Source organism: Macaca fascicularis, chromosome 4 (assembly GCF_037993035.2).
Source record: "Macaca fascicularis isolate 582-1 chromosome 4, T2T-MFA8v1.1".
Classification (NCBI taxonomy): Eukaryota; Metazoa; Chordata; class Mammalia; order Primates; family Cercopithecidae; genus Macaca; species Macaca fascicularis.
In genome coordinates, this window is record NC_088378.1 from 75,881,909 (window position 1) to 75,908,669 (window position 26,761).

At 36.2% G+C, this 26,761-nt stretch overlaps 1 protein-coding gene across 9 annotated transcripts; it reads left to right on the forward strand.

Moving 5' to 3' along the window:
* The first annotated feature begins 130 nt into the window (after nt 1-130).
* Nucleotides 131-25,540, forward strand: PNISR (PNN interacting serine and arginine rich protein). Of its 9 annotated transcripts, XM_065543680.1 has the most exons (14): nt 131-227; nt 7,515-7,706; nt 9,023-9,102; nt 10,756-10,874; nt 12,765-12,953; nt 14,525-14,748; nt 16,156-16,327; nt 17,229-17,419; nt 19,328-19,465; nt 20,801-20,900; nt 21,617-21,670; nt 22,793-22,963; nt 23,872-24,958; nt 25,191-25,540. In XM_065543680.1, the coding sequence occupies exons 4-14, from the start codon at nt 10,787-10,789 to the stop codon at nt 25,219-25,221; spliced, it is 2,445 nt and encodes an 814-aa protein (XP_065399752.1). In that variant the 5' UTR covers nt 131-227; nt 7,515-7,706; nt 9,023-9,102; nt 10,756-10,786; the 3' UTR covers nt 25,222-25,540. The 9 variants fall into 9 exon arrangements, with proteins under 9 accessions (XP_065399752.1, XP_005552345.1, XP_015304533.1 ...); XM_005552288.3 differs by lacking the exon at nt 7,515-7,706; XM_015449047.2 differs by lacking the exon at nt 7,515-7,706 and having other exon boundaries at nt 10,760-10,874.
* Nucleotides 25,541-26,761: the final 1,221 nt, after the last annotated feature.

Here is a 26,761-nt window from a genome sequence, read left to right on the forward strand (position 1 = left end):
ATAATAAAAATGGCGCCGTAACATGTCAATCGGCACAATCACGTGTTCACAAACCTGGATGAGAGATGGTATGGCTTCAGATGACGAACGGATGTTATTATTCTTTACTTCCGGGTGAGACAAATCGGGCGCCATCTTGTCTTGTTCCCGAAGAAGTAGAAGCATCGAAAGCGTTGGAGAGGTATTACCGGAACGGCGGCGACAAGGGTGTTCCCGAACTACAGTAGGTAAGTGATGGAGAACAATTACACGTGGGCACTTGCCGGACCATTACAACCCTCTTAGTGTCTGTGGCGACGGTAGCGTAACTTAAAATAGGCTGCGTACGCTGCTTGGCGCGACCGCTGGAACCTCATTCCTTTAAAGCGGTGCAGTCCGCCAGACTTGGTAAATCAGAGCGGTGCTTTCGCTGAAAAGGAAATGTCCCTGTTAAAGAGAGTGCTCACGGCCCCGTCTTCTAACAGAGTTTTCTCTCGGACGAGAAGAGACTAATTGTTGGGTTCCTGACCGGCCGTTAAACACTGCGCGTGCGCAGTGGGAACCCCCTTGTGGGGAGGGGGTTCGGGGGGCGGAGGAGGCGGGGGCTACCGACCTGGAGCTTATACCCTTTGAGGCTCCGACTACGCAGGCGCGGTTCCTTAGTTTGTGTTTTTCGGGTGTTCTTACCTAATGATGGGTATTATATGTGTTAAGCTTCAATAAAGGAACAGGTAGTATCCGATAATTCAGTTTTTTGCCCTGTGGGGGATGGTATCGTCATCTGAACAAATTGAGCACTAGACAAATTTGTTCGTGGGTTGTTAAATTAACATTCTAGCTTAAGATTTTAATTCAACATTAATCTTTTACATCTTTTTACTTCCTCCTGCCCCCAAATAAAACAAAATAAACTTGGAATTCCTCATTTGAGTGCAGCAGGGCAAAACCAACAGAAACCAGACTACTAAAGATTTACTTGTGGAATTTTTTTGCGAAGTGTCAAAGGGCTTATAGAGAAAATGAAACAGTTCTTTAAAGATGTTCTTGAGAGAGGTTTTTTTTTTTTTAACTTACTAAAAGACTTTATGTTTTAGAACAGTTTTTGTTTACGTTGAGCACGTAGGACGTCCCCACTACACACACAGTTTCTCTTATTAATAGATACTAGTATGGTACATTTGTTGCAACTAATGAACCAGTAATGATAAATTATTAACTAAGATCCATAGTTTATTCCTACTTCCTCACATTTTATCTAAAGTCCTTTTTCTGTTCCAGGATCCCAGCTAGGATATCACATTACATTTAGTTGTATATTCTTAGGCTGTATATTCTTGGCTGTGACAGTTTCTCAGGCTTTCTTTGTTTTTGATGACTGTTAAGGGCTGAATTGTGCCCTTCTAAAATTCTTATCTTGAAGTCCCTACCTCAATACCCCAGAACGTGACTGTATTTGGAGAGAGGGTCTTTAAAGACGATGAGGTTACTAGGGTGGACCTTAGCCCAATATATTAATAACTGCTGTCCTTAAGAGAGTAGGACACAGAAGGATGACGATGTGAAGACGTAGGGGGGAAGACAACCATCCACAAGCCAAAGAGAGAGGCCTCAGAATGAAATCAACCCCATAGGTATTAGACTGTACGCCTCCAGAACAGTGAGGAAATAAATTTCTATTGCTTAAGCCACCCAGTCTTTGGTACTTTGTTATGGCAAGCATACCAAATTAATACAGTGACCTTGACATTTTTGAAGAGTATGGGTCAGGTACATTGTAGGGTGCCCTGCTTTTGGAATTTGCCAGACATTTTTCTCATGATTAAAATGGCTTTACGGACTGTGTCAGGGGAAGATCGCAGAGGTAAGATGCCCTTTTCAGCACATGCTATCAAGGATAGATACTATCAAAGTGACTTATCACATTGTTATTGACCTTGATCACCCTTCTGGAGTAGTGTTTGTTAGATTTTCCACTGTAAAGTTACTTCCCCCACCCCTTTTTGTACTGTTCTCTTTGGAAGGAAGTCATTTTGCAGAGCCCACGCTTACTGAATGGAGAGTTAGGCTCTTCTTCAGGGTGGAATATTTACATAATTTATTTGGAATTCTCTGTGGGAGATTTGTCTCTTCCCTGCCATTTATTTGTTAATTTATTTTATCATATCATTATGGGCCTGTGGATGTTTATTACATAACTTGTATTATAATCCAGTACTTCTTTATTTTGTTGCTGAAATTGTTCCAGCTTTGGCCATTGGCAGCTCTTTGAGTTGTCTACTGTTCTCCTTTGATGTGCTCCTATCAATTTTTTTTTTTTTTTAGCACTTTATTACTTCCTGGCAGTATACATGCTCCAGACTCATCTTTTACATTTCCTGTCGCAGTCCTAGAATCAGCTATTTATTTAAGGATCCCTGATTCCTTTTTTTGAAGAATGATATTAAAACCAAGTTCTAGTGCCTAGGTGTGCTCATTGCTACTAGGATGTCATTTTGGGCTCTCTCTCTACATTTATTTTTAAATTATTGGTATTTGGGAGGGGGTTATTTATAACCAACTATCCAATTCTGCAAAGTTTTTTTTTTTTTTTTTTTTTTTTTTTGAGACAGAGTGTCACTCTGTTGCTCAGGCTGGAGTGCAGTGGTGGCACAGTCTTGGCTCACTGCAACCCCCGCCTCCTGGTTTCAAGTGATTGTCCTGCCTCAGCCTGCTAAGTAGCCGGGACTACAGGCATGCACCACCATGCCCGGCTAATTTTTGTATATTCAGTAGAGTGGAGGTTTCGCCATGTTGGCCAGGCTGGTCTTGAACTCCTGTCCTCAAGTGATCCACCCACCTTGGCCTCCCAAAGTGCTGGGTGTAATCCATCCTCCTCGGCCTCCCAAAGTGCTGGGTGTACAGGCATGAGCCGCCATCCTTGGCCTCCACTTTAAAAAATACGTCTTTTGAGCTACAAGCTGCAAATATTTCAGTATATACTAAAATGCGTGTCACATAAAAGTAGCAAAAATTCTGTTTTCCATATTTCAAATGATTACAAGATTAAGCTTTACCAGTGCCATTTCCACCTAATCTGAATTAAACAAATAAATTCTTTTTTGACTTTGAGGTCAGTCAACTCATATGTGAGACTGAAATGTCAGGGGCGAAGAGAATTTTTGTATTTTCTGGCTTCTCAGCTTTGTGGTTGATTTGAGAAATATTTCATACTATGCATCAAACGATAGATGTGTTTCTGTAGCTCTTTGATTTTGTAGTTGATGCTCAAGGACTTTAAAATACCACATTTTAATTCTCATCCATCTCTGTCACAGTCTTTGAGTGACTTTTGTAAATATTAATGATTGTCACTTTGGCCACGCAGGGTGGCTCATGCCTGTAGTCCCAGCACTTTGGGAGGCCGAGGAGGATGGATCATTGAGGCCAGAAGTTCGAGGATAGCCTGGGCAACGTGGCGAAACTCCATCCCTACTAAAAATACAAACATTATCCTGGCGCGGTGTCGTGCACCTGTAGTCTCAGCTACTCGGGAGGCTGAGGCATGAGAATTGCTTGAACCTGGGAGGTGGAGGTTGCCATAAGCCGAGATCACGCTGCTGCATTCCAGCCTGAGCAACAGAGTGAGACTGTCTCAAAAATAAATAAGTGATTGTTATTTAAACAAGTCGTTTTAGGACCGCAAAGCAATGAAGTTCTAATACAGATCCATTTAAGAAGAGGATAAAATAGATGATGGCCATTTCTGGTTGTATTAGTTTTCTAGGGATACTGTAGCAAATTATCACAAACTGGCTGGTTTCAAACAGTAGAAATTTATTCTTCCACAGTTCGGAAGGCTAACAGTGTAAAACTGAGCTTTTGGTAGGGCCATGCTCTCTAATGGCTTTGTAGGGGATCCTTGTCTTTTCCTAGCTTTTGGTAGTTCTTGTCAATCCTTGATGTTCCTTGGCTTTTAGAGCCATCTACTCCAATCTGTACCACTGTGGTCATGTTACATTGTCCCTGTAAGTGTCTATGTTTCTTTTTTAATAAGGTCCCCCCTAATCAAATGTGAACTCATTGTAATTTGAATACATCTGCAAAGACCCTATTTCCAAATAAGGACATATTCACAAGTATCAGGAGTTAGGACTTCGGTGTATCTGTTGGACGGGGACACAGTTCATACCATAACACTGGTGATAGCTATCACTCGATTTTTTTTGCAGCAGTGTGTGATGGTTTTGATGATCTGATACAAACCTTGGTTTTCATCTTTCTGTTCTTCCCAGACGCCATTTGTTTTCCAAGGAAATAGCAGTTAACTTTACTCCATAAAGGGAAATAACTCTTAGGAAAGTCTTGCAGCCTTGCCCATCACTAATCAGATTTCTCCGAACTTGAAAACTCAAGCCTAACAAACTTTAAAATTAAATCTAAAGGAAGAGTGAATAAATTAGTATCAATTTTTGATGTTATAAAATCACAGTAGCAGTATTGGAATGTCATTTTCATGGTTGAACATTAATGTATTTACTTGCTAACATTTCAGTGAATTATAAATATTTAACCACTTAATATGGACAAAACATTATGGAGAATTTAAATTATTATAAAATGTTTTCTCTTCCCTAAAGAAGATTCTTGTTTGAGCCAAGACAAAAACATGAAAATTTAATGCAGACCCTCTATAAAAAGTATTGTATATCATCTTTAACTTATTAAATGGAAGCTTTCAAACAGTGGAAAAGAACAGGGTAGCAAATGCCCATCTTTAAATTATCAGCATTTTCCAAATCACTTTTAAACCAACTTGTAAATGTCATTTTTAATGGTACAAGGTTATGTTATTTCGTTAAACCATAGTGAAATTTTAAAATATGTATCCATTGATTACTGTGTGTTGTGCCATGTATTCCTTCTGTTTTCTAGGTTTTGCGTTTGTTAGATTTGTTAGTAGTGAAGATGAAGGAAGAAGGAGTAGCGTTCCTGAATCCTTGCCATAAAATCACTTGTAATCTTACTCTTTAATTAAAAAATAGTTAATGAAACTCCTTATCAAGCATTGTGCTATGTGCTGAAACATATATAAAAGTTTAAGTATTTCCTAGTTTTATACCAAGTCTTTACTACAATCTGTCCCTTGTCTACAAAATTTTAACTTAAGTCCAAATTTCGTTTTCATGACCAGAGTTACCTGTTTTGGATAAGATTATCAAAATTTACTCTAAATCCTGTAAGAAAATGAGACAGAGGACATTTGCCCAATGCATGAAAAATGATGCCGCTTGAGGCCTTTTCTTTTTAAGAATGCAGTTATGGGCTGGGTGCAGTGGCTCACGCCTGTAATCCCAGCACTTTGGGAGACCGAGGCGGGCGGATCACAAGGTCAGGAGATTGAGGACCATCCTGGCTAACACGGTGAAACCCCGTCTCCACTGAACATAAAAAATTAGCTGGGCATGGCAGCGGGCACCTGTAGTCCCAGCTATTCGGGAGGCCGAGGCAGGAGAATGGCATGGGCCCGGGAGGCAGAGCTTGCAGTGAGCCGCGATCACGCCACTGTACTCCAGCCTGGGTGAAAGAGCAAGACTCCGTCTCGGGAAAAAAAAAAAATGCAGTTATGTATAGAAAATTACTAAATTACAAAATCATCTCAAAACTGCTAAGCTCTAGGAACTGGAAATAGGAATCATAATTTTAATATTTATTTTATATTTTTCTGTATTCTTTGAATTAGTTTATTCTGTGAATATATATTTTTAGAAAAAATACAGATTTTTTTAAAGATATAAAGAACCAAATGAAGCTAATGAACACAGTCCATAATGACTAGTACAGGCAGTAAAAATTACACAAACTTCTTCAACTGTGAGACATTGGGCAAATGTCCTCTGTCTCATTTTCTTACAGGATTTAGAGTAAATTTTGATAATCTTATCCAAAACAGGTAACTCTGGTCATGAAAATGAAATTTGGACTTAATATTAAAATTTTGTAGAAAAGGGACAGATTGTAGTCCCTTTTTTTGTACTTAATGCAGTTTGTACAGTAATACATATCGGTATGTAGAAGTAGAAATCTACCTTATTCATTTTAATGACTGAATAGGAATCTACTGTATGGCTCACTCTTATTTAACTTGCCTTTAATTTCATGTCACTGAAACCAGGTGTTTACTGTTACACAATATGCTGCCGATTTTTTAATTATGGTATGAATATTCACATTCATGGTTTAGGACCCTGCAGTGGAATTGCTGGGTCAGAGGGATGTGCACATACAGTTTTGTTAAGATGCCGTAATGGCAAATTGTCTTTTTTTTTTTTTTTTTCCTGAGGCGGAGTCCTGCTCTGGTCCCCAGGCTGGAGTGCAGTGGTGCGATCTCGGCTTACTGCTACTTCCACCTCCCGAATTCAAGTGATTCTCCTGCCTCAGCCTCCCGAGTAGCTGGGACTACAGACCCATGCCACCATGCCCAGCTAATTTTTTTGTGTTTTTAGTAGAGACGGGTTTCACCATGTTAACCAGGCTGGTCCTGAACTCCTGACCTCAGGTAATCCACCCGCCTCGGCCTCCCGAAGTGCTAGGATTACAGGCGTGAGCCACCGTGCCCAGCCGGTAAATTGTCTTTTAAAAGACAAACCATTTGGTGTTCCACCTATGCCCTCATCCAGTAGTCATCCTCTATAACTAAATCAAGTTTCTCAACTCCAGACTTAATTAAAGCACTTTAATAAAGAGCCCCTAACTTCTAACTTCCTTAACTTACCATCACCTTCTTTACTGTTTTTTTATTCTGCTCTGCTTTTCCCAATTTCACATCTTTTTTCTATTTTTCTCAGCCTAAGTGTCCCAAACATTGTATTACTTGAATAGTAGCTTCCATTAAAACTTTGGGGAAGAACAGCTTCTAAAAATAAAGCAAAAGTAGAAGTGGCTGTTTTAAACATACAGAAAAATAATTATAAGTGATACAAATCAAACTTTTGAAAATATGCAAATTAAAACCTCTGTGCATAGGAAAAACTTTTTTTTTTTTTTTTTTTTTTTTTTAAATAAAAGCTTTAGCCGGGTGCAGTGGTAACACCTATAATCCCAGCACTTTGGGAGGCCAAGAGGGGCAGATCATTTGAGGTCAGAAGTTTGAGACCAGCTTGACCTACATAGTGAAACCCGTCTCTACTAAAATACAAAAATTAGCCAGGCTTGGTGGTGGGCACTTGTAATCCCAGCTACTCAGGAGGCTGAGGCGGGAGAATCGCTTGAACCCAGGAGGTAGAGGTTGCAGTGAGCCCAGATCACGCCACTGCACTCCAGCCTGGGTGACAGAGCAAGACTCCCTTTCAAAAAAAAAATAATAATAATTATAACAATAAAAGCTTCAACCTATGAAACAGGAAGACAAATTTAGACTAAAGAATTCTTTCAAAGATAAGGTGAAACCTCTGTAAGGTTTAGATTTGCTTCTGGAGAAGAAATGGAGTTGAGCAGAAGTGGGTTGGCTTGATGACACTTTTTGTTTTTTGAGACGGTGTTTCTCTCTTGTTGCCCAGGCTGGAGTGCAATGGCAGGATCTCAGCTCTCTGCAACCTCCGCCTCCCAGATTCAAGCAATTCTCCTGTCTCAGCCTCCTAAGTAGCTGGGATTACAGGCACCCGCCACCACACCTGGCTAATTTTTGTGTTTTTTAGTAGAGACGAGGTTTCACCATGTTGGCTAGGCTGGTCCTGAACACCTTACCTCAGGTAATCCACCCGCCTTGGCCTCCCAAAGTGCTGGGATTACATGCGTGAGCTACTGCGCTTGGCCGATCACCTTTTTTTTAAAACCCTGTAATAGTTGTTAACTTGAAGAGTGCTACCAAAAGTGATGGTGAGAAAGCTCTAGTATTGATATTAATCACCACAAATTGAAACTTCCAATGCTTAGTTTTTATGTGTTTTTTATTTAATCCTCACAATAATCCTTTGGGGTGTAGACATTTAGGTCTTCTGTTTTACAGATTGGAAAACCAAGGGTTAGAGCATAACTTACTCATGTTCACACCACTAACAAACAGATGTAGGTAGGCATCCAGAACCAGAGCCTGTGCTCTGAAGTCTAGGTGACAGGTGGTGACCAGAAAACTTAAAAGGGGAACTAAAAAAGTTGTCCATGACAACCATTAAACATGAGTAAGAACAACCTTTATTTAGAGTAATTTCTGGAAAAGTAAATTTATGGATTGGGAATGATGGTAGGGAGTCATTATACATCATTTTCATCAAATAGTTTTAGTAAGTGCACATTTTCAGTTTCAGTAGGCATTTTATAGAGCTGTTGATAATGTCTATATTATATGGGTTTACAATTTAAGATAGGAAAATTATGCATTGAACTCTGATAAGCTGTTAAAGCGTTGGAAAGCACAGGAAGCTTTTTGGTTTTCATAAGTAGAAGTTAACAGCTTCCTCATCATTAGCCTTTAAACAGAAAGTAATAGCTAGACACTGCTTGTTTGTTTAGCGTCTGCTATGTTCAAGATGCTTTCTTGTACCTTATTGAAGATAAAAAGATGAATACGTTTGTCTTTCTGTCAACTGTAAAAGCTGTTGATTGAATAAAAAGGAAACTAAACCATTTCAGGAACAAACTGTTCTCTCCTTGCTAATGTTAATTTCTAAACATAGAATTCTATAGGAAAATTTAAATTAATACATTTTATTACCTTATTGTATCATCTAAGTTAATAACAGGTGGATGAGATCTTCGTTTCAAATGTTTGTTGTTCATTTTTTCTCAATCTCTAAATTGTTTGACATTGTTTTTTATTATGAAGGAATTGTTCAAGTAAATAAAAGATACTTGGAAAGAAATAAGATGTTAAAATGCTTTGCCTCTTCATTTCTGGTGTATCTCTTTTCCTTAACTTTATTATGGTAAAACAATTCCCCATTATAAAGTTAATGCAAGGAAAAGTGACTAACTTGGAGATGATCACACTTATGTTGCATCTCTAGAATTTATTTTTATGCAAATCATGATAATCTATAAGCAGACATCTACTTTTTTTTCCCCCTAGGGCATACATAATCTTGCTGCTATGCTTCGAAGCTGTAGTGTGAATCAACCTAAGTTTTAAACAGAAGGTGAACCTCTGAGGTCAGTTTAAATAGCAGTTGGTGTGTCTTCTTGGTGTTTCCTATTTATTTGTTAACTCTTAATTAAAGTTGTAAGTGAAATTAGTTTTCAAGGGCTCTGATAACCTATTTAACCTTAAAGGGCTCTAAAGGTGTACTTGGGAAACTGGAGAGGACACAAAGGGGAGGAAGAAGGAAACACTGAAGAGGGGTTAGAAAAAGAAATATATTTAACTTGGAACTGATACCCAAACCAGTTGTTGGCCTCATTTGTGCTATCTAGTGCCTATTTTGCCATATTCTAATAATGCTGTTGTAATTGATTAGTGTAACTTGAAGATGGGTACATTTGACTCATAAGGAAATCAAGGTAACAAAAGAAATACACCCCCCATAATCCACAGTGTTTTTCATTTGAGGGATTAGGATCTGCTGCAGATAGAACTATACCTGTATGGCATTCTGGGAATGCTGCGAAGACTGGAGTTGGAAACTTTTAAGGGCCTGAATTGTAATCTCCAGTTGTCCTATTAGAGTTAATGTCTCTATTTTATTGTTATCCAACTTGCCTACTTTTTGTGATCCTGCAATACGAAGGCTTGCTTTTATCTTGTTTTTAGCATACAGGAAAGGATCAGTCTAGAAGGATTCATTTAGTAAACATTTATTAAATGCCTGCTATGAGCTAAGCCTTGGGATACAAAAATAAAGAAGAAACCATGCCCTGGTTGTGTGAGTCACTGGTTCTTGAACAGGGTTGTGTATCAGTATTTGATAAAGTACAAAGATATTAGACTTGTAAGACTTTTAAACCTTTTATTAGAAATGTTTTCAGACTAGCTTACAGAAAAGTTGAGCTAGTGTGATGATTCCCCCCCATACCATCTCCTAGATTTAATAGTTATTAACATAAAGTACCTTCCCTCCCATCTTTTCCATGCTATTTATATGTTAAGAAACCAGGTCTTGGAGGCTGTCTTACTTTCTGGATTTATACAGTTTATCTCATTTCTTTATTCTGTAAAATTGCTTTATATTGTAAGTAAAATCCAAAAGCTCAGTTGGACTCAGTTAAATATTTATTATGAGAATTCTTAGTGATTCTGTGAGCATAGTAGACACCTAAAAATCTGTAGGGGTGGTATTTTGGCAACCTTTGAATTTCTGATTTCTCATCAACTTTTTTTGTAAGGTTTCCTGAATTAATATTTTATTACTTTTGGCAATATGATAGTTTTCTAATTATATTCTGCATTTTTCATTTTTATTAGCTGTAATTACTTATGAGGAAGAATTTTTCTTCATCAGCTGAAGCTGTTTGGTTACTATCTTAAAGAAATCTTGATTGGGGAGAAATGAAATCACTTTTTTCCTACAATCTTCAAAATAATTGTCCAGAAATTTATATTGTACAAAAAATGGAGTTTTTTTTTTTAAGTCTTTTTTGAGCTAAATTCATTGTTATGCTTGCCATCAAATTCTGAGACCAGCATTAACATAAAATTTTCTACCTCTCGTTCGGTACCCTAAAAATTCTAGTTGCCTCTGGCAAGCTATTGACAAGAATTTTAGACCTCTGATGAAATAAATGTATCATCATAAAATAATTTCTGATGTGAGGTTTTAAGATTAAATAACTCACTATAGTTTTTAAACTATGTTTAATTTATTGAAGATAGAAAATCAAGTATATTTTAAAAGAAGGGATGTGGGATCAAGGAGGACAGCCTTGGCAGCAGTGGCCCTTGAACCAGCAACAATGGATGCAGTCATTCCAGCACCAACAGGATCCAAGTAAGGAAACCAATTGAATTTGAAAGGGCGGGGTTGGATATGTGTAAATGGGTAGAAGACACATGATAGGGTTAAGGGATATGGAATTAAGATTGGTGTATTGGACCATTTTATGGTCAGAATTTAATGTTCTCATAAATAGCCTTGCCGTAGCTTATATAGCAGGAAATGGACTTCCCTTTGGAAGACTCTAAAAAGATAGAAAGCTTTTTGAAGATTTTACATTTTTTAAACTGATTTAGTCCTTGTTTTTCTAAAGAAAGAGAAAAGCCTAAAATATGTTGCTTATGAAGAACACACTTATGTGAATTCTGACTCTTAAAGTTGTATATCATATTGAACTGGATGGTATGCTATATCATTTTAAAATATTTTTGCTATGGACTATTTCAGGCACACATAGAAAGGTAGAAGAGTATAGGGAGTCCCCCATTTATTACTTAGCTTTAACAATTATTAACTAGTGACCAATTTTGTTTCATCTGTAAGACCACTTACATTACTGTGCCCTCGCTGGGTTAATCTGATGCTATTTCTTTTTTCAATAGCCATGTATCATTCTGTTATAGGATTGTAACATAATTTAACAAAGCCACTTTTGGATGTTTTATTATTTGTAGCTTTTCACTTTTTAAAACAATTAGCGTAATCTTGTGTACATATCGTTATCCGCTTGTCCAATTATTTTCTTATGAAAAGAGCTAGGTTTGTTAAGTCATGGTAATTTCAGATGCACATTGCCACATGTAACCCCATAGGGGTTATGCCAGTGTTTCAAACTGTATGAGAATATCTATTTAATCTTCATTAAAGTAAGATGCAGAAAAACATATCTTATTCTACTTTGTTTACTTTATTAATATTAGATCTTAATGCATTTTTGAGTGGACTTGCAAAATAAAAAGTATTAAAAAGGTCTTGAAATGTTAAATATAGATACTTTGGAAGAGAGGTCAGGTGCGGTGGCGCACACCTGTAATCCTAGCACTTTGGGAAGCTGAGGTGGGCAAATTGCTTGAGCTCAGGAGTTTGAGGCCAGCCTGGGCAACATGATGAAACCCCGTCGCCACCAGAAATACAAAAATTAGCCAGGCTCATAACCCGGACTCTACATGGATGGATGGATGGATGGATCATGGATGGATAGATGGGTGGGTGGATGGATGGATGGATGGATGGATGGATGGATGGATGGATGGATGGATAGATAGATAGATAGATAGATAGATAGATAGATAGATAGACAAAAATTTAAAAATTGAAAAAATATATCTTGGGGGAAGAGTGTCTTCAAGATAGTGGGGAAATGAACTTTGAGTAAAGATTGGCTAAGAAGTTGTAACCAGACTACACTAGTCATGTTTTGGCTAGAGAAGGGAGCCTTTCTTAAAGAAGGGCAACCATGAGGAAAAACAGAATTAGGTAGCTGCACTCATCCAAGGCCTATAGGCTTGAATGCAGGCCTGGGAAGATAAATAGGACATGTTGAAGAAAGAAATGATAGCATTAGATTATTTTTGTGGTGTTTTTTTTTGTAAAGGTGATGACATTTAAAAACTGAGTAAAGTAAGATACAGGGGATAAATTTTAAATGAATTAATATTAGAAATGGGTTAAGAGTGTTCTTGTGGAGTTCTTTTCTGAAAGTGTTAAATAGTTATATTATTTTTTAGCCTGAATATGGGTTATTTGTTAAGCACCCTTTCAGACACAATATGCTTTAATATTTAAGATCTCTCATTTAAAAAATTTTTTTCTAATTTCCCTCATACCCTCTCTGTCTGAAATATTTAAGATCTAAGGAATAATTGAGATGCTTGTTTTACATAGAGGCACTATTCTTTTAGCTCCTACATTCTGAATGTTGAATTCAATGTTAATTTATGTTAGGCCAGATTGACTGGGCTGCATTGGCCCAAGCTTGGATTGCCCAAAGAGAAGCTTCAGGACAACAAAGCATGGTAGAACAACCACCAGGAATGATGCCAAATGGACAAGATATGTCTACAATGGAATCTGGTCCAAACAATCATGGGAATTTCCAAGGGGATTCAAACTTCAACAGAATGTGGCAACCAGGTTTGTTGTTTATGTTTTCACAATTTTAGGACTTTTAAAAAACAAAATGAAGATTATTATTAAATTTTTAAATTTGCTTAGTAGTATGACTTCCCGAAATTAATGCTTCTTAAAAAATAGGCAGTTTTCAATTTGATTTGACTTTGACATTTTGTGGTTAAAATTATTCTGTACTCATTCTGCTAGCATTGTGGCACTCAGTTTGATTCATTTCTTGGTTCTTCATTCCTAGGCTGACAGGGGCTGGGAACACTCTGGAAACCTCACTTGGCATCTAGGGAAGAGAGCATTCTTTGTCTCTCTATTGCAACCTCTGGCCTTTTCAGAAGCAGCACTGGCAGAGTAAAACATGTCTAGCCTCTAATTAAAGAAAAATTGTGTCACTGTGTGACAAATTAGTCTGTCAAATATACTCTGCCCCGACCATCCGCCTACCTTTTTCTTCCCTTTTTTTTCAGATAGTGATCTTTCATAAGTTTTTGTGTGTTTTACTTTTTTGTTTGTTTTATTTCACAGTATGATGTAGATTTCTTGATGCTAATTCAGTCTTCCATGGCTTGTGTTATTCTTTTTTAATAGTCACTTGAAACTATGGAGGAATTAGCCTCACATTTGGGTATGCTGATGGTGAAGTCATAGCCTCCTTTCCCTATTAATACTTTTTGTTTCTCCTTATAAGAATGGAGACCTCAGTTGAGACCAGCCTGGGCAACATAGCAAGGCCCTGTCTCTACAAAAAAAAAAAAAAAAAAAAAACTTAACAATCAGCCAGACATAGAGGCGCGTGCCTGTAGTCCCAGCTACTCAGGAGGCTGAGGTGGGAGGATTGCTTGAGCCTAGGAGATTGAGACTGCAGTGAGCTGTGATCACGCCACTGCACTCCAGCGTGGGTGACAGAATGAGTCCCTCATTTAAAATGAAAAATATGAGAATTCAGATTACTTTTAAAAACATAAATATTTTAGTCTTTGATACTGTGAGGTAGTTTGTTTCTAGCTTTCTTGAAAGTGAAATTTCCCCACATTTGAAAATGTTTTCGTTCCTACGTTTAAGTTCTTAAATGACTCCCCCTGGCATCCCTACCCCTTAGTTTTACTCTACTTTGTGACCCCGGGCAAGTGGTTTACCTCTGTGTGCCTCAATTTTCCCTCCCGAAATTGGCAAAAATAATACCTGATTTCTCCCTACCTCACAGGGATGTTGTGAGGATAAATGTGTTCGTGTAAGAAAGAAATTATATAAAACCTCAAGGTATTATTTTTGTGGTGTTGTTACTAAACAAAAATATAAAAATTCAACAAAAATAGTGCTTTGGATTTTGGTACATTTGTTAAAAATAACGTTGGGCATTTGGTTAGGATATGAATTAGAGTGGAATTAGCTCATTTTGAATTACATATGACAGTTTAGTTTATTGCTTATTTTTAAGACAAAAGGAGTTTGACCAAGAAGTCATAAGTTGTTTTTTAAATCTGTATGTTTACTGAAAAATCTTTCTTGAGATCTTAAAATTTTGTGTTGATTTTGTTATAACCCCCTGTTGAATGTTTTTATGCCTAAATCTTAAATAGAATGGGGAATGCATCAGCAACCCCCACACCCCCCTCCAGATCAGCCATGGATGCCACCAACACCAGGCCCAATGGACATTGTTCCTCCTTCTGAAGACAGCAACAGTCAGGACAGTGGGGAATTTGCCCCTGACAACAGGCATATATTTAACCAGAACAATCACAACTTTGGTGGACCACCCGATAATTTTGCAGTGGGGCCAGTGAACCAGTTTGACTATCAGGTGAAAGATATTTTGTTGCTTTAATATTGTAGATGTGCACGTAATCCATTCTTTGGAAGTGTCTCATCAAGAATACCTAAGATACGTGTTTCACTTTTCAGACTTGTGTAAATAAGCACATTCTGTCTCAGAAAAGTTATCAATTTTTGAGTATTAAAATAGTTAGAATTTGTTTTCTGATTTTCTTCATTAGGAAAATGGTATAAAAGATCATTAGGGAAAATTTTTGAAAAAAATGTGTAAGTGCAATAGCTATATGATGTTTTGTTTTCTAATTTATATTTCAAAATGGTATATTTAAATGTTAAAGACTAGAAAATGCACACTAATTGAATATAGCTTATGGTTAAGACATGAATAAAACACATCAACATAGATCATTTTCCTAAGTGTAATTCCTTGTGCTATGTAGAATTATGACTGTTTTTCTAGTGTCATTTTTTTTTCCATTCTGACATGACATGTTAATGGAATTGTATATAATTTCCTCTGTAGCATCTAATTCATTCCTAGGGACATAGAACTCTGTGGGGAATAGTGTCATATGCTGGGCTTTATTTACTTTATTCCCTCTGCCAGGTTCTACCCTTAAATTATAGTGCTAGTTGTCATTTTGAAGTAACTGTCTGCAATTATTAACTTATAAACTGCTATCATAATTTAAAATTTTGAAAGAAAAATCATTATTTTGTGAATTCTAAGGTAGATTTGATAATGGACATATAATATTCACCTTGAGATGGTAATCCTCTCGTTAATAAATATTCAGATACTTGTTGTATACTTGGTATACAGATAAAACAGTTTTTATCTTGTTTGAAGAAATGTAATGGCAGGGAACATCTGCTTACCCTACTTTTGTGTGGTAGATCCCATGTAAACAAGACAAAGAGCTGTATTGGCAGCTGGCCTAGAAAAGCCTCTGAAAATAGCAAAATTGCAGAAAATATTTAATGATTCAGTAACTTCTATCTTTGCTTATAAATGAATATATCTGCAAGATTATAGAAACACCTTAAATTGTTTAGTTCACTTTTTGTTCACTGTAAGTAGGGTGTTGAAATTGACAAAAATGTCTAGGTAAAGAAAAATTAGTATCTATTTGATGTCTTAGTGTTGGTAGGATTAGCTTGTAAATGGATTTGGAATGAAAAATTTCATATACTTCTTCAAAGTAGCTTATCAGGTGGCTTTTAGAAGCCTCTTTGCATTTACATAGCCAGAAAATCTTAAGAAAAGTAAGCCTAGGTTCTTGGGACTATAGAAGTATCGGTGGATATTAGAGCCATGGAATTCTTGGATGTGCTGCACACATGGATTTCTACTGTCCCAGTTCATAACACACGTGTGTCCCAGAGAGTATATTGTATTAATTTGAAGAAAAAATAAACTGCAATACTCTTTCAGCATGGGGCTGCTTTTGGTCCACCGCAAGGTGGATTTCATCCTCCTTATTGGCAACCAGGACCTCCAGGACCTCCAGCACCTCCCCAGAATCGAAGAGAAAGGCCATCATCATTCAGGGATCGGCAGCGTTCACCTATTGCACTTCCTGTGAAGCAGGAGCCTCCACAAATTGGTAGCTATTTAATTAGTTTAGTGGACCACAATTGGCATGACTTTTTTTTATCATTTTATAAAAGGGATGTCTTATTTTATTAAAATTGTTCAAGTATCTCTGATGTGTTAGGAATTGACACTTTATTTTTTATGGTCATAAAGCTTAAATTTACAAAAATGATATTGGGCTAAAATATTAAAAGGTTTAAATAATTTTCTTTAAATCTTTACATTAAATTCCAGATTTTGTGATGAAGTGCAAATTTATGCTAGCCATATCATTTTGATATTTTCTTCATTGTGGGCATTTCAGTACATTATGCAGATACATGAGCCCTTCTCCTTTTAAACCTAATTGTTCAGTCTCTGTCCACTCTCAGTTCATCTGATGCACTGCTGTCAGATTAATTTTCCTTTGCTTATTTCACTTCCCCTAAGTGTTTTGGCAGAAAATTTCAATTTTTAAATACCATTTTAGAGCCAGCCTATTTCAGGTGACAAATACATATTTATGCCACTTTATATCCGGAAAGTTCTAAATCGTTCAGTATTTAATGAACAGGAGCATTTATTAATAAACCTTTATTTTTTACATTTTAGAAAGAGTCTAACTTTACAGCCTTTTTAACTTACTAGCAAATCACTTAATTTTTTCGAGTCTCAGTTTCCTCACCTGGGGAAATAAGTGGAGTAATAGTAGTGATCTCTGAGGGCTTTTGTAAGGATTAAATTAGATGATGGTTTAACATGCTTTCATGGTGTCCTGGCAGATTGTAAGCACTAGAGCAGTGTTCCCTACTGTTATTAAAAGTGATGGCATTTAAGAAAACCTGATATTTAATGGGATTTTTTTTAATTTACTCACAAGTTTGTAGAAATATTTTACTTAATTGACTTGTGTATATTCCCATGTGAAACAGACGCAGTAAAACGCAGGACTCTTCCAGCTTGGATACGTGAAGGCCTTGAAAAAATGGAACGTGAAAAGCAGAAGAAATTGGAGAAAGAAAGAATGGAACAACAACGTTCACAATTGTCCAAAAAAGAAAAAAAGGCCACAGAAGATGCTGAAGGAGGGGATGGCCCTCGTTTACCTCAGAGAAGTAAATTTGTAAGTAGAATCCCCAACAGGAAGTGCCATGTGATAATCTTGTTTGTGTGAAAACTTTACTGAAATAGATATTTTATTTTAGTCTATAGGAAAGTATTAGAGTGATGTTCCTAAGATTACGTTCATTAAGTGTATTGAGGATTATGTTTTTATATATGTGTTACTGAAGATACAGTAAGGAGAAAATGGAAAACAAGTTTATAAACATTTCATTCCAGAGAGCTGGCTAGATCTTGATAAACAATCTGTATTCGTTCATGATGGTACAGGTGACACCCTAGTGGTACATTATAAAACAAATCTACCTTAAAATAGTAATAGAGAAATATAATCTCCCCCTTTTGAACATTTAAACATATACCTGAGGATGTAATAATTTTTATTGTTTTTGACATGAGCACTGGAAGTATAACAACATTTTAAAGTCTTTAAATCTTCATCAGTTAGATGGCTTGAGTGGTTTAGGAACTTTTTTATTCAGCAGGTATGATAGCCACAGCACTGGCCAGTATGCAACTCAGAAAATTGGTCTGTCTTCCGCGACCATTTTGTGGTTTAGAAATAAGTCTCAAGAAGAGCAGAATAACTAGATTTTGGCAGGCTTTAGTTTCGCTTAAATTCCGTAAATTACTTTTATTTTCCCCAAAAGACATACACCAAATCTGTGTTTCTCTTCTAGATGTTAATTAACAAAAATAAGAAACAACAGAAAAACACTGTTGAAGCTTACTCTTTTTGTCTTTTTAGGCAGTTGGGGGATCAGGGCCTCACTCTGTTGCCCAGGCTGGAGAGCAGTTGCACAATCATAGCTCACTGTAGCCTTGAACTCCTGGACTCAATCAGTCCTCTCAACTCAGCCTTCTAAGTGCATAGCTAGGACTACAGGTGCACACCACCACTCCCACCTAATTTTTGTATTTTTTGTAGAGATGGGGTTTCACCGTGTTGCCCAGACTGGTCTTGAACTCCTGGCTTCAAGTGATTCTCCCACCTTGGCCCCCCAAAGTGCTAGGATTACAGACATGAGGCACTCTGCCCACTCATTTTTTTAAAAAAAATCCTTACATGAAATAGTGGTGTTCCAAATTTTTTTAAGCATCAAAAATTTGTTTGGAAATTATCCTTCCTCTTTCCTCCCAAATGCCTGTGGGATTGTGTTACATATATTTTTCCCCTGGTTCAGGTAGTCTTTCCACAGTAGTATCTAGGTGGTCATCTTGTCTTTTACATACTAGGATTATTAAAAGTGACTGGGGACACTTCTCTGACAAAGGAAAGAGTCACATGCTATCTGGATCTTGAAACCTAAAACCATACAAAGACAGGAGACAAACTGCTGGCATTTCTTTAATCTGAAGTAGACCTTGTTTTTATCTTTTCATTATGGAGCTAAAAAGAAGCAAGTTTTACTGAGTTTCAGGGCCAGTTGAGAACTTGGCCCTGAAAAATGTGATTAGAGATTTTTCATTTTAAGTTGTGCAACTTTAGATAAATAGCTTAAATATATAGCTGTAAAAGTTATACTGAATAATATGTCTATGGTCCATTTATCCAAAGTTCTATAAGCCTCTCAGGCCCATTATATGTAATAGATAATAATTAAATCAGTCTCTGGGCATTATGTTTTTCTGGGTATTTATAAAATAAGTTTAAAATTGACTAAGGGAAAAAGAAAATTGAAAAAATAATTTATTTTCCTAAGCCATCTTGTAATCTTACATTTTTCCCAGGTTATACTTTTTAAATTATTAAATGAAATCTGTAATAAAAAATAATTTAAATAGCAATTTCACTCATATTTCTGCTTCATAGGCTTTTTAGTTTGGGGTTTAAGATTTTCTGTATGTAAGATAAGGATTTTACATTATACACATGAATTTGGACTACCATACTATTATTTTTTTATAGGATAGTGATGAGGAAGAAGAAGACACTGAAAATGTTGAGGCTGCAAGTAGTGGGAAAGTCACCAGAAGTCCATCCCCAGTTCCTCAAGAAGATCATAGTGACCCTGAGATGACTGAAGAGGAGAAAGAGTATCAAATGGTAGAATGTTAAAGTTCTGACTATGTACATGGATTTATTTTGTTTGCAATTTTTTTTTGGAGACAATATTAGAGGAAAAAATAGAAACTAGAACTGCTGACCAGTATTATTAATTGAAGAGATGCTCCTTTTAACTTAAAACAATTATAGAAACTTTCATTAATAGGGACTTTTTTAAATGTTTTGATTTCAGGCTGGGGTAATCCTAGTACTTCACGGGGGGCCACAGCAGGGGGATTGCTTGAGTCCAGGAGTTCAAGACCAACCTGGGCACTATAGTGAGACCTTGTCTCTACAAAAAATTAGCCAGGCATAGTGAGGTGCACCTGTAGTCCCAGCAACTCAGGAGGTGGTGGGAGGATTGTTTGAGCCTGGGAAGCGCAGGTTGCAGTGAGCTGAGGTGGTGCCACTGTATTCCATCCTGGGTGACAGAGTGAGACCCTGTCTTAGAAAAAAAGAAAAAAGTGTTTTGAATTCAGTGTCTCTACTATACAGATACATTCATAATATTTTTTTCTTTGATCCATATGATTTTGGAATTTTTTTTTTTTTTCTTTTGGAGACGGAGTCTCGCTCTGTTGCCCAGGCTAGAGTGCAATGGTGGGATCTCGGCAAACTGCAACCTCTGCTTCCTGGGTTCAAGCAGTTCTCCTGCCTCAGCCTCCCAAGTAGTTGGGATTACAGGTGCCCACCACCATGCCCGACTAATTTTTTGTATTTTTTTAGTAGAGACAGGGTTTCGCCATGTTGTTCAGGCTGGTCTCAAACACCTGACCCCAGGTGATCTGCCCACCTCGGCCTCCCAAAGTGCTGGGATTAGGGATTACAGGCGTTAGCCATTGCACCCAGGCTAGAATTTTTTTGAAGTTTTGATGTTAACAGAAAAAGGTTCAGGATACTTTATTCCTTGGAATGGCTGCTCTGATGTCTAAAAATATTTTATAAATTGGCTTTGTGGCTGGGCATGGTGGCTCACGCCTGTAATCCCAGCACTTTGGGAGGCCAAGGCAGGCAGATCACTTGAGATCAGGAGTTTAAGACCAGCCTGGCCAACATGGTGAAACCCCATCTCTACTGAAAATACAAAAATTAGCTGGGTGTGGTGGTACACACCTGCAGTTCCAGCCACTTGGGAGACTGAGGCAAGAGAATTGCTTGAACCCAGGAGGTGGGGGCTGCAATGAGCCAATATCACGCCATTATGATCCAACCTGGGCAACAGAGTGAGACTCTGTCTGGAAAAAAAAAATGACTTTGTATTTTAATATTTTTGAAGATGTCACACTATTGGTAGCTATAATCATTAGAAATACTGTATAAAATGCTCTTTTTTAGATGTTGCTGACAAAAATGCTCCTGACAGAAATTCTACTGGATGTCACAGATGAAGAAATTTATTACGTAGCCAAAGATGCACACCGCAAAGCAACGAAAGGTATATTTTGGTGTTTTTGATTTTGCTTTTCCTGGGGTATTTTGGTTCTGATGACTATTTTGGACTTTTTTTGTTGTCCTTGTTGGATTTCTACCAGATATTTGAATATTCTCTTGCATGTTTTAACTCTTAAAGATTAGATATGTAGACACCATATTAAAGCTATACAAATATTTTTGTTTTATCTGACCTACATGAGTACAAATTAGCAGTCATGCTGTTGTCCTCTAAAATGTATTGTGGAAAATTCCTGATGTTCAGTTTATTTCACCTGATTTTTTTTATAGATAACATGGCATTGTATGACTTCTGATACAGTTTATTTTGACTAATGAATTTTGAATTATCAACCTTCAGTTTTTAGTTTACCAGTTATCTCTTACAGAAGCAAGTGATTCCCTACCCCTATATTTTAGTAACACCTTAAAAAATGTATTGAAAACAAAAATTAAGTTACATGTCATAATCTCAGAAATAGACATACAGATATACTTGTCAACATTTTTTCTCATTATAAACCAATTTCAGCTCACATCAGAGTTATAATTTCAAAGCCAGACATGATACTGGTTTAAAATGAATGTTATGTTTTTAATGTTTCTTCTCTCCCCAAAAAGCAGCAATAGTAGTAGATTTAACAATACCATAGACTCATGACTATGAAATCGTGGCTATTTGTGTTAACATGTTGTTCCTGTTGTTGATGTGATACAAAGCTCCTGCAAAACAGCTGGCACAGTCCAGTGCACTGGCTTCCCTCACTGGACTCGGTAAGTGTTTTCCATATTTGTGAAAGGGCCTAAAGGGAAAAATCACACATACATTGTCTCTCTACGTGTTCTGTTTTGAAACTGTATTAGTCCTACTCAGTTTATAAAATCCTAGGTCTTAGGGTTATGTCATCCTGTCTAAAAAGGTTTGCCTATTTTTTTGACTGACTCATTCACAGTGAGAAATTTATAAATGTGATGGTTAATTCATAGTTTATTGGGGCAAGTTATATTGGAAGATTTCCTTATTGCTCCAATATATGCATTTTATATATATATATATATAATTATATATGAACACCTATAGTTTGTACTTGATAATTCATAATTTAGCCATGATAATATCTAAGCTCACTTTCAGAATTATTGCATACATGCCTTAGGGAAGAACCTATCCACTAATGTTTTTAATAACTTACATAGATTGTGTTGTGGCAAGTCAAGTTTTAATATAGAGGAAAGGGTTTATCTTATAGTAAAACAGTAGTGATGTGTTCATAATTTACTATTTGCATGGTATATTATCAAGGCTGTAAAAGCCTGAATTTGCCTTTTCCACATCTTCATTTCAAATTAATTTTTGTGAGGACGCAGAGAAGTGGGTAGAACCAAATGCCCATGTGGTTTTTGTTATGGTTATTTATATCATTTCAGGGTGGGGAGTAGTTTCAGCACCATAATATTCCTGTACCAGGGAGATTATAGTATTCTAATTTTTTCAGGGAAAAATTGCTTAGCTCTAGGGATTTCTAAACTTTGAACAATAAAAGTTAGTTTTAGAAATACTTTCAGGGTCATGATTAAGCCTTAGTGTGGCTTTGTTACTGCCCTGTTAAGTAGTTTTGTTGGTTAGTATGGACAGTACAGCAAACCCATTATGATTCCTTTACAGTGAGAAAGATATGAAATAGTCCAGAAAGAGTAAGATATTAAGTAACCTTTGCCTGAAGGTTCTGTGAACTCCTTAAGCATTTGAATGTATACTTCTCCCCACCCCGAATAAGCATATTCTTCTGGGAAAAGGCAATGAAAAAAGAAATGAGCTTTCTTCTCAGACCTTGAAAAGTTTTTAGTGCATAGTATAACTTTTTTCATATGATAGACTGAGCTTTATGCACACAGGTGGACTGGGTGGTTATGGATCAGGAGACAGCGAAGATGAGAGGAGTGACAGAGGCTCTGAGTCATCTGACACTGATGATGAAGAATTACGGCATCGAATCCGGCAAAAACAGGAAGCTTTTTGGAGAAAAGAAAAAGAACAGCAGCTATTACATGATAAACAGATGGAAGGTGTAGTATATCTTTTAGACTTAATTTTGGTCCAGTTTTGTATTTCTTTTTATTTTTTAACCAACCTAAAAATATCAAAGGATAAAATAAAGGCTGTATTATAAATAACATGTGATATAACTGAAACTAAAGTCAGAATTTTTGTTTGGTTGTTTTAGGAGCCATTCATTGCAGTGGCTATAAGCCAAGCTATTTAGGGTATTTTTATTTCTTGTTAAAATTATTGAAATGAAAAAGATTACTTTTGAAATGGGAAAAATATATTTGTAAGACTATCGAAAAGTAATTTGTAGCTAGGATATATAAGGATAATAGAGAACCTAGAAGTTTTTTACTTAAGATACTTTACATAACAGGAATAACAAAAGAGAAAATTTACTTAGAATTTCTTCTTTGAAAAATCTAAGAAAGGTAATTAAGAGTTAGCAGCTAAGACTTCCCTATAAACCACTTATATTTACCTTTAAAATTTTGCTTTAGTTGGACAAAAGGGAAGTCTTTTCCTACTTGCCTCACACACACCTCTACATCTTGATACTGTATTTTGCTACACTGTCCAGCAGGGTAACTTAACGAACTACAAGCTATAGAGGACTTGAAATGTGGCTAGGCATATGCTGTAGGTATAAATTACATGCTAGATTTCGAAAGCTTTACTTGAAAAAGAAAACAGAATTTTAAAAAATTTATTATGTGTTGAAATGATAATATTTTTGGTATATTAGGTTATTTTAGTTGTTCTTACTTTTTTAATGTGGTTACTAAAAATTTTTGAATTACTTATATGGCTTGCATTGTAATTCTATTGAAAGTAGTGTTCTGTTGTTGCAGTCTGGTAGCTTGACATTTGGTAGTATGATAATTTTACATTCACATTTTCTTAGTGTTTTTGTCTTTTTCTGTTTCAGAAGAAAAGCAACAGACAGAAAGGGTTACAAAAGAGATGAATGAATTTATCCATAAAGAGCAAAATAGTTTATCACTACTAGAAGCAAGAGAAGCAGACGGTGATGTGGTTAATGAAAAGAAGAGAACTCCAAATGAAACCACATCAGTTTTAGAACCAAAAAAAGAGCATAAAGAAAAAGAAAAACAAGGAAGGAGTAGGTCGGGAAGTTCTAGTAGTGGTAGTTCCAGTAGCAATAGCAGAACTAGTAGTACTAGTAGTACTGTCTCTAGCTCTTCATACAGTTCTAGCTCAGGTAGTAGTCGTACTTCTTCTCGGTCTTCTTCTCCTAAAAGGAAAAAGAGACACAGTAGGAGTAGATCTCCAACAATCAAAGCTAGACGTAGCAGGAGTAGAAGCTACTCTCGCAGAATTAAAATAGAGAGCAATAGGGCTAGGGTAAAGATTAGAGATAGGAGGAGATCTAATAGAAATAGCATTGAAAGAGAAAGACGACGAAATCGGAGTCCTTCCCGAGAGAGACGTAGAAGTAGAAGTCGCTCAAGGGATAGACGAACCAATCGTGCCAGTCGCAGTAGGAGTCGAGATAGGCGTAAAATTGATGATCAACGTGGAAATCTTAGTGGGAACAGTCATAAGCATAAAGGTGAGGCTAAAGAACAAGAGAGGAAAAAGGAGAGGAGTCGAAGTATAGATAAAGATAGGAAAAAGAAAGACAAAGAAAGGGAACGTGAACAGGATAAAAGAAAAGAGAAACAAAAAAGGGAAGACAAAGATTTTAAGTTCAGTAGTCAGGATGATAGATTAAAAAGGAAACGAGAAAGTGAAAGAACATTCTCTAGGAGTGGTTCTATATCTGTTAAAATCATAAGACATGATTCTAGACAAGATAGTAAGAAAAGTACTACCAAAGATAGTAAAAAACATTCAGGCTCTGATTCTAGTGGAAGGAGCAGTTCTGAGTCTCCAGGAAGTAGCAAAGAAAAGAAGGCTAAGAAGCCTAAACATAGTCGATCGCGATCCATGGAGAAATCTCAAAGGTCTGGTAAGAAGGCAAGCCGCAAACACAAGTCTAAGTCCCGATCAAGGTAGTATACTTTTTAAAGTATTTTGTCTGATTTTTTAAAAAATTTGACTGAATTTATTCAAAGTTGAAAGTGTCCTTTCTCTCTCTCTTTAATAAACTCAGTTTGGTACTTGATAAATAATCATAGTCTTAAATGTTAGAAATCCTATATAATATTATTTATTTAAAATTGCAGATTTTTAGTTTAAAATACATTTTTATTTTTAAATTTTGTCTTTTCCCTTTTTTTTCAGATCAACAACCCCTCCCCGTCGTAAACGCTGAGGAATGATGTGGCAAGAATGCCATGATGTTGTTTAAAAAAATTCCATGAGTTTTAAGGGCTTGTCTCATTATAGAGGCACATTGTGGCTGTGTAGGTGAAACCAGAATCTTTTTTTTTTTTTTAATCTGTAAATAGGTGTACTTTTTCCAATGCTGCTCCAAGTTACTTAATAGGATTTCTTTGTATTACATTTTTTTCAAAAAATATAGTGCATAATAAGACTATAAACATGCCATTCTCTTTCAGCTGTAATGTTCTTAAAATTATTCTTGAATGTACTGTGATGTCAATAAAGCTCTTTAGTTCATTTTTGTTAAACTCTTGCACCTTAATTTTATGGTTTTAATCTAAGGAACGTACTTTTATCAAAAGGCAGCTGGAATTTTGTATAACAGGTTTTAAAGGTACCTTCTCTCACCTCCCCCAAAGAAAATGGTTTTTACTTAATAGTCTGTCAAAGTTTGTAAATTGTACCCATGGACTTTTGTCAGATTCTAACTTTAAGGCTATGAAAGAGGGCTAGAAATAGACCTTTACTTTTCATTTGGAAGTATTTGACAACTTTCTAAACTTTTCTTCCTATTTTGGGGATTTTCAAGTAATACATTCTCTGTGTGTATAACGTGTGGTTCACTCCTGTAAAATGAAATTGCTGGAATCAATCAAGCCAGTGCACCAGTAGAGTTATTTGTAAGGAACAATTGTGTTTGACACTAATAGTCAAGTCTGGAACTATATTCTACAGTCACTTCTGTTTTAGAAGCATTTTGAAACACTTTTTGGGGTTATAGAAATAAGACTCATGATTCAATATATTTATTTATATTTTTAAAGTATAATATGACCTCAGATTAATGGAGGAATGCTGTATTATGCAGGTTTGTGTCAATTTCATGACATTAAAATTGTCTGATTTTGTCTGTTTCTTAAAATTATGATTATTGAGTGGTCTAACAGTTTAAGGCATTGATAACTTACGAGTAGAATGGGGCTCTCAAAGCATTTTAACTCAGTTGCTTTCAGGGTCCTTTTTTTTTTTATGTAATCACTTATTCAGTGATAAATGAATCTCTGAAAACAAATGCTTTTACATTTTAATTTTAAAAGAAAACAGGTGCAGGCCACAGAAAAGTTTTAAAGTATGCCTTCTTACCAGCAATAGTTAATTTTAAAAATCATGCCAGATTTTTGCCAAGATCAGTGTTTCCTCAACATGAAGATAGAAATAGATTTGTATAGTGTGCTCTTGTACCTCTACATAGGTTATTATATAATTTTGAGCAGTTATACATTTATCTAAAGGAAATAAATCAACTGTGAATAAATGCATGTTTACCAAAATGGCTGTTTACAGTGCATTTAGTTCTGATATCTATAAAGATGACATTTCACAGAATAACTTTAAAATAGTTTGGAATTCTATATAGTCTAGACATCAATCACATCTGGAGACAAAATAAAGGAAAATGTGCAATATTTTTTATGTAGGTGAGCTAACACAGTGTACCTAATTACAGAATTATCTGATTAATTTGTAAT

What these genes read in the sequence shown, in the direction of transcription:
- PNISR (XM_065543680.1), top strand. Translation starts at nt 10,787, where the DNA reads ATGTGGGATCAAGGAGGACAGCCTTGGCAGCAGTGGCCCTTGAACCAG. An exon ending in ACACCGCAAAGCAACGAAAG is followed by an intron (nt 20,901 to 21,616) that starts GTATATTTTGGT and finishes TGTGATACAAAG; the next exon opens with CTCCTGCAAAACAGCTGGCA. An exon ending in AAGTCTAAGTCCCGATCAAG is followed by an intron (nt 24,959 to 25,190) that starts GTAGTATACTTT and finishes CTTTTTTTTCAG; the next exon opens with ATCAACAACCCCTCCCCGTC.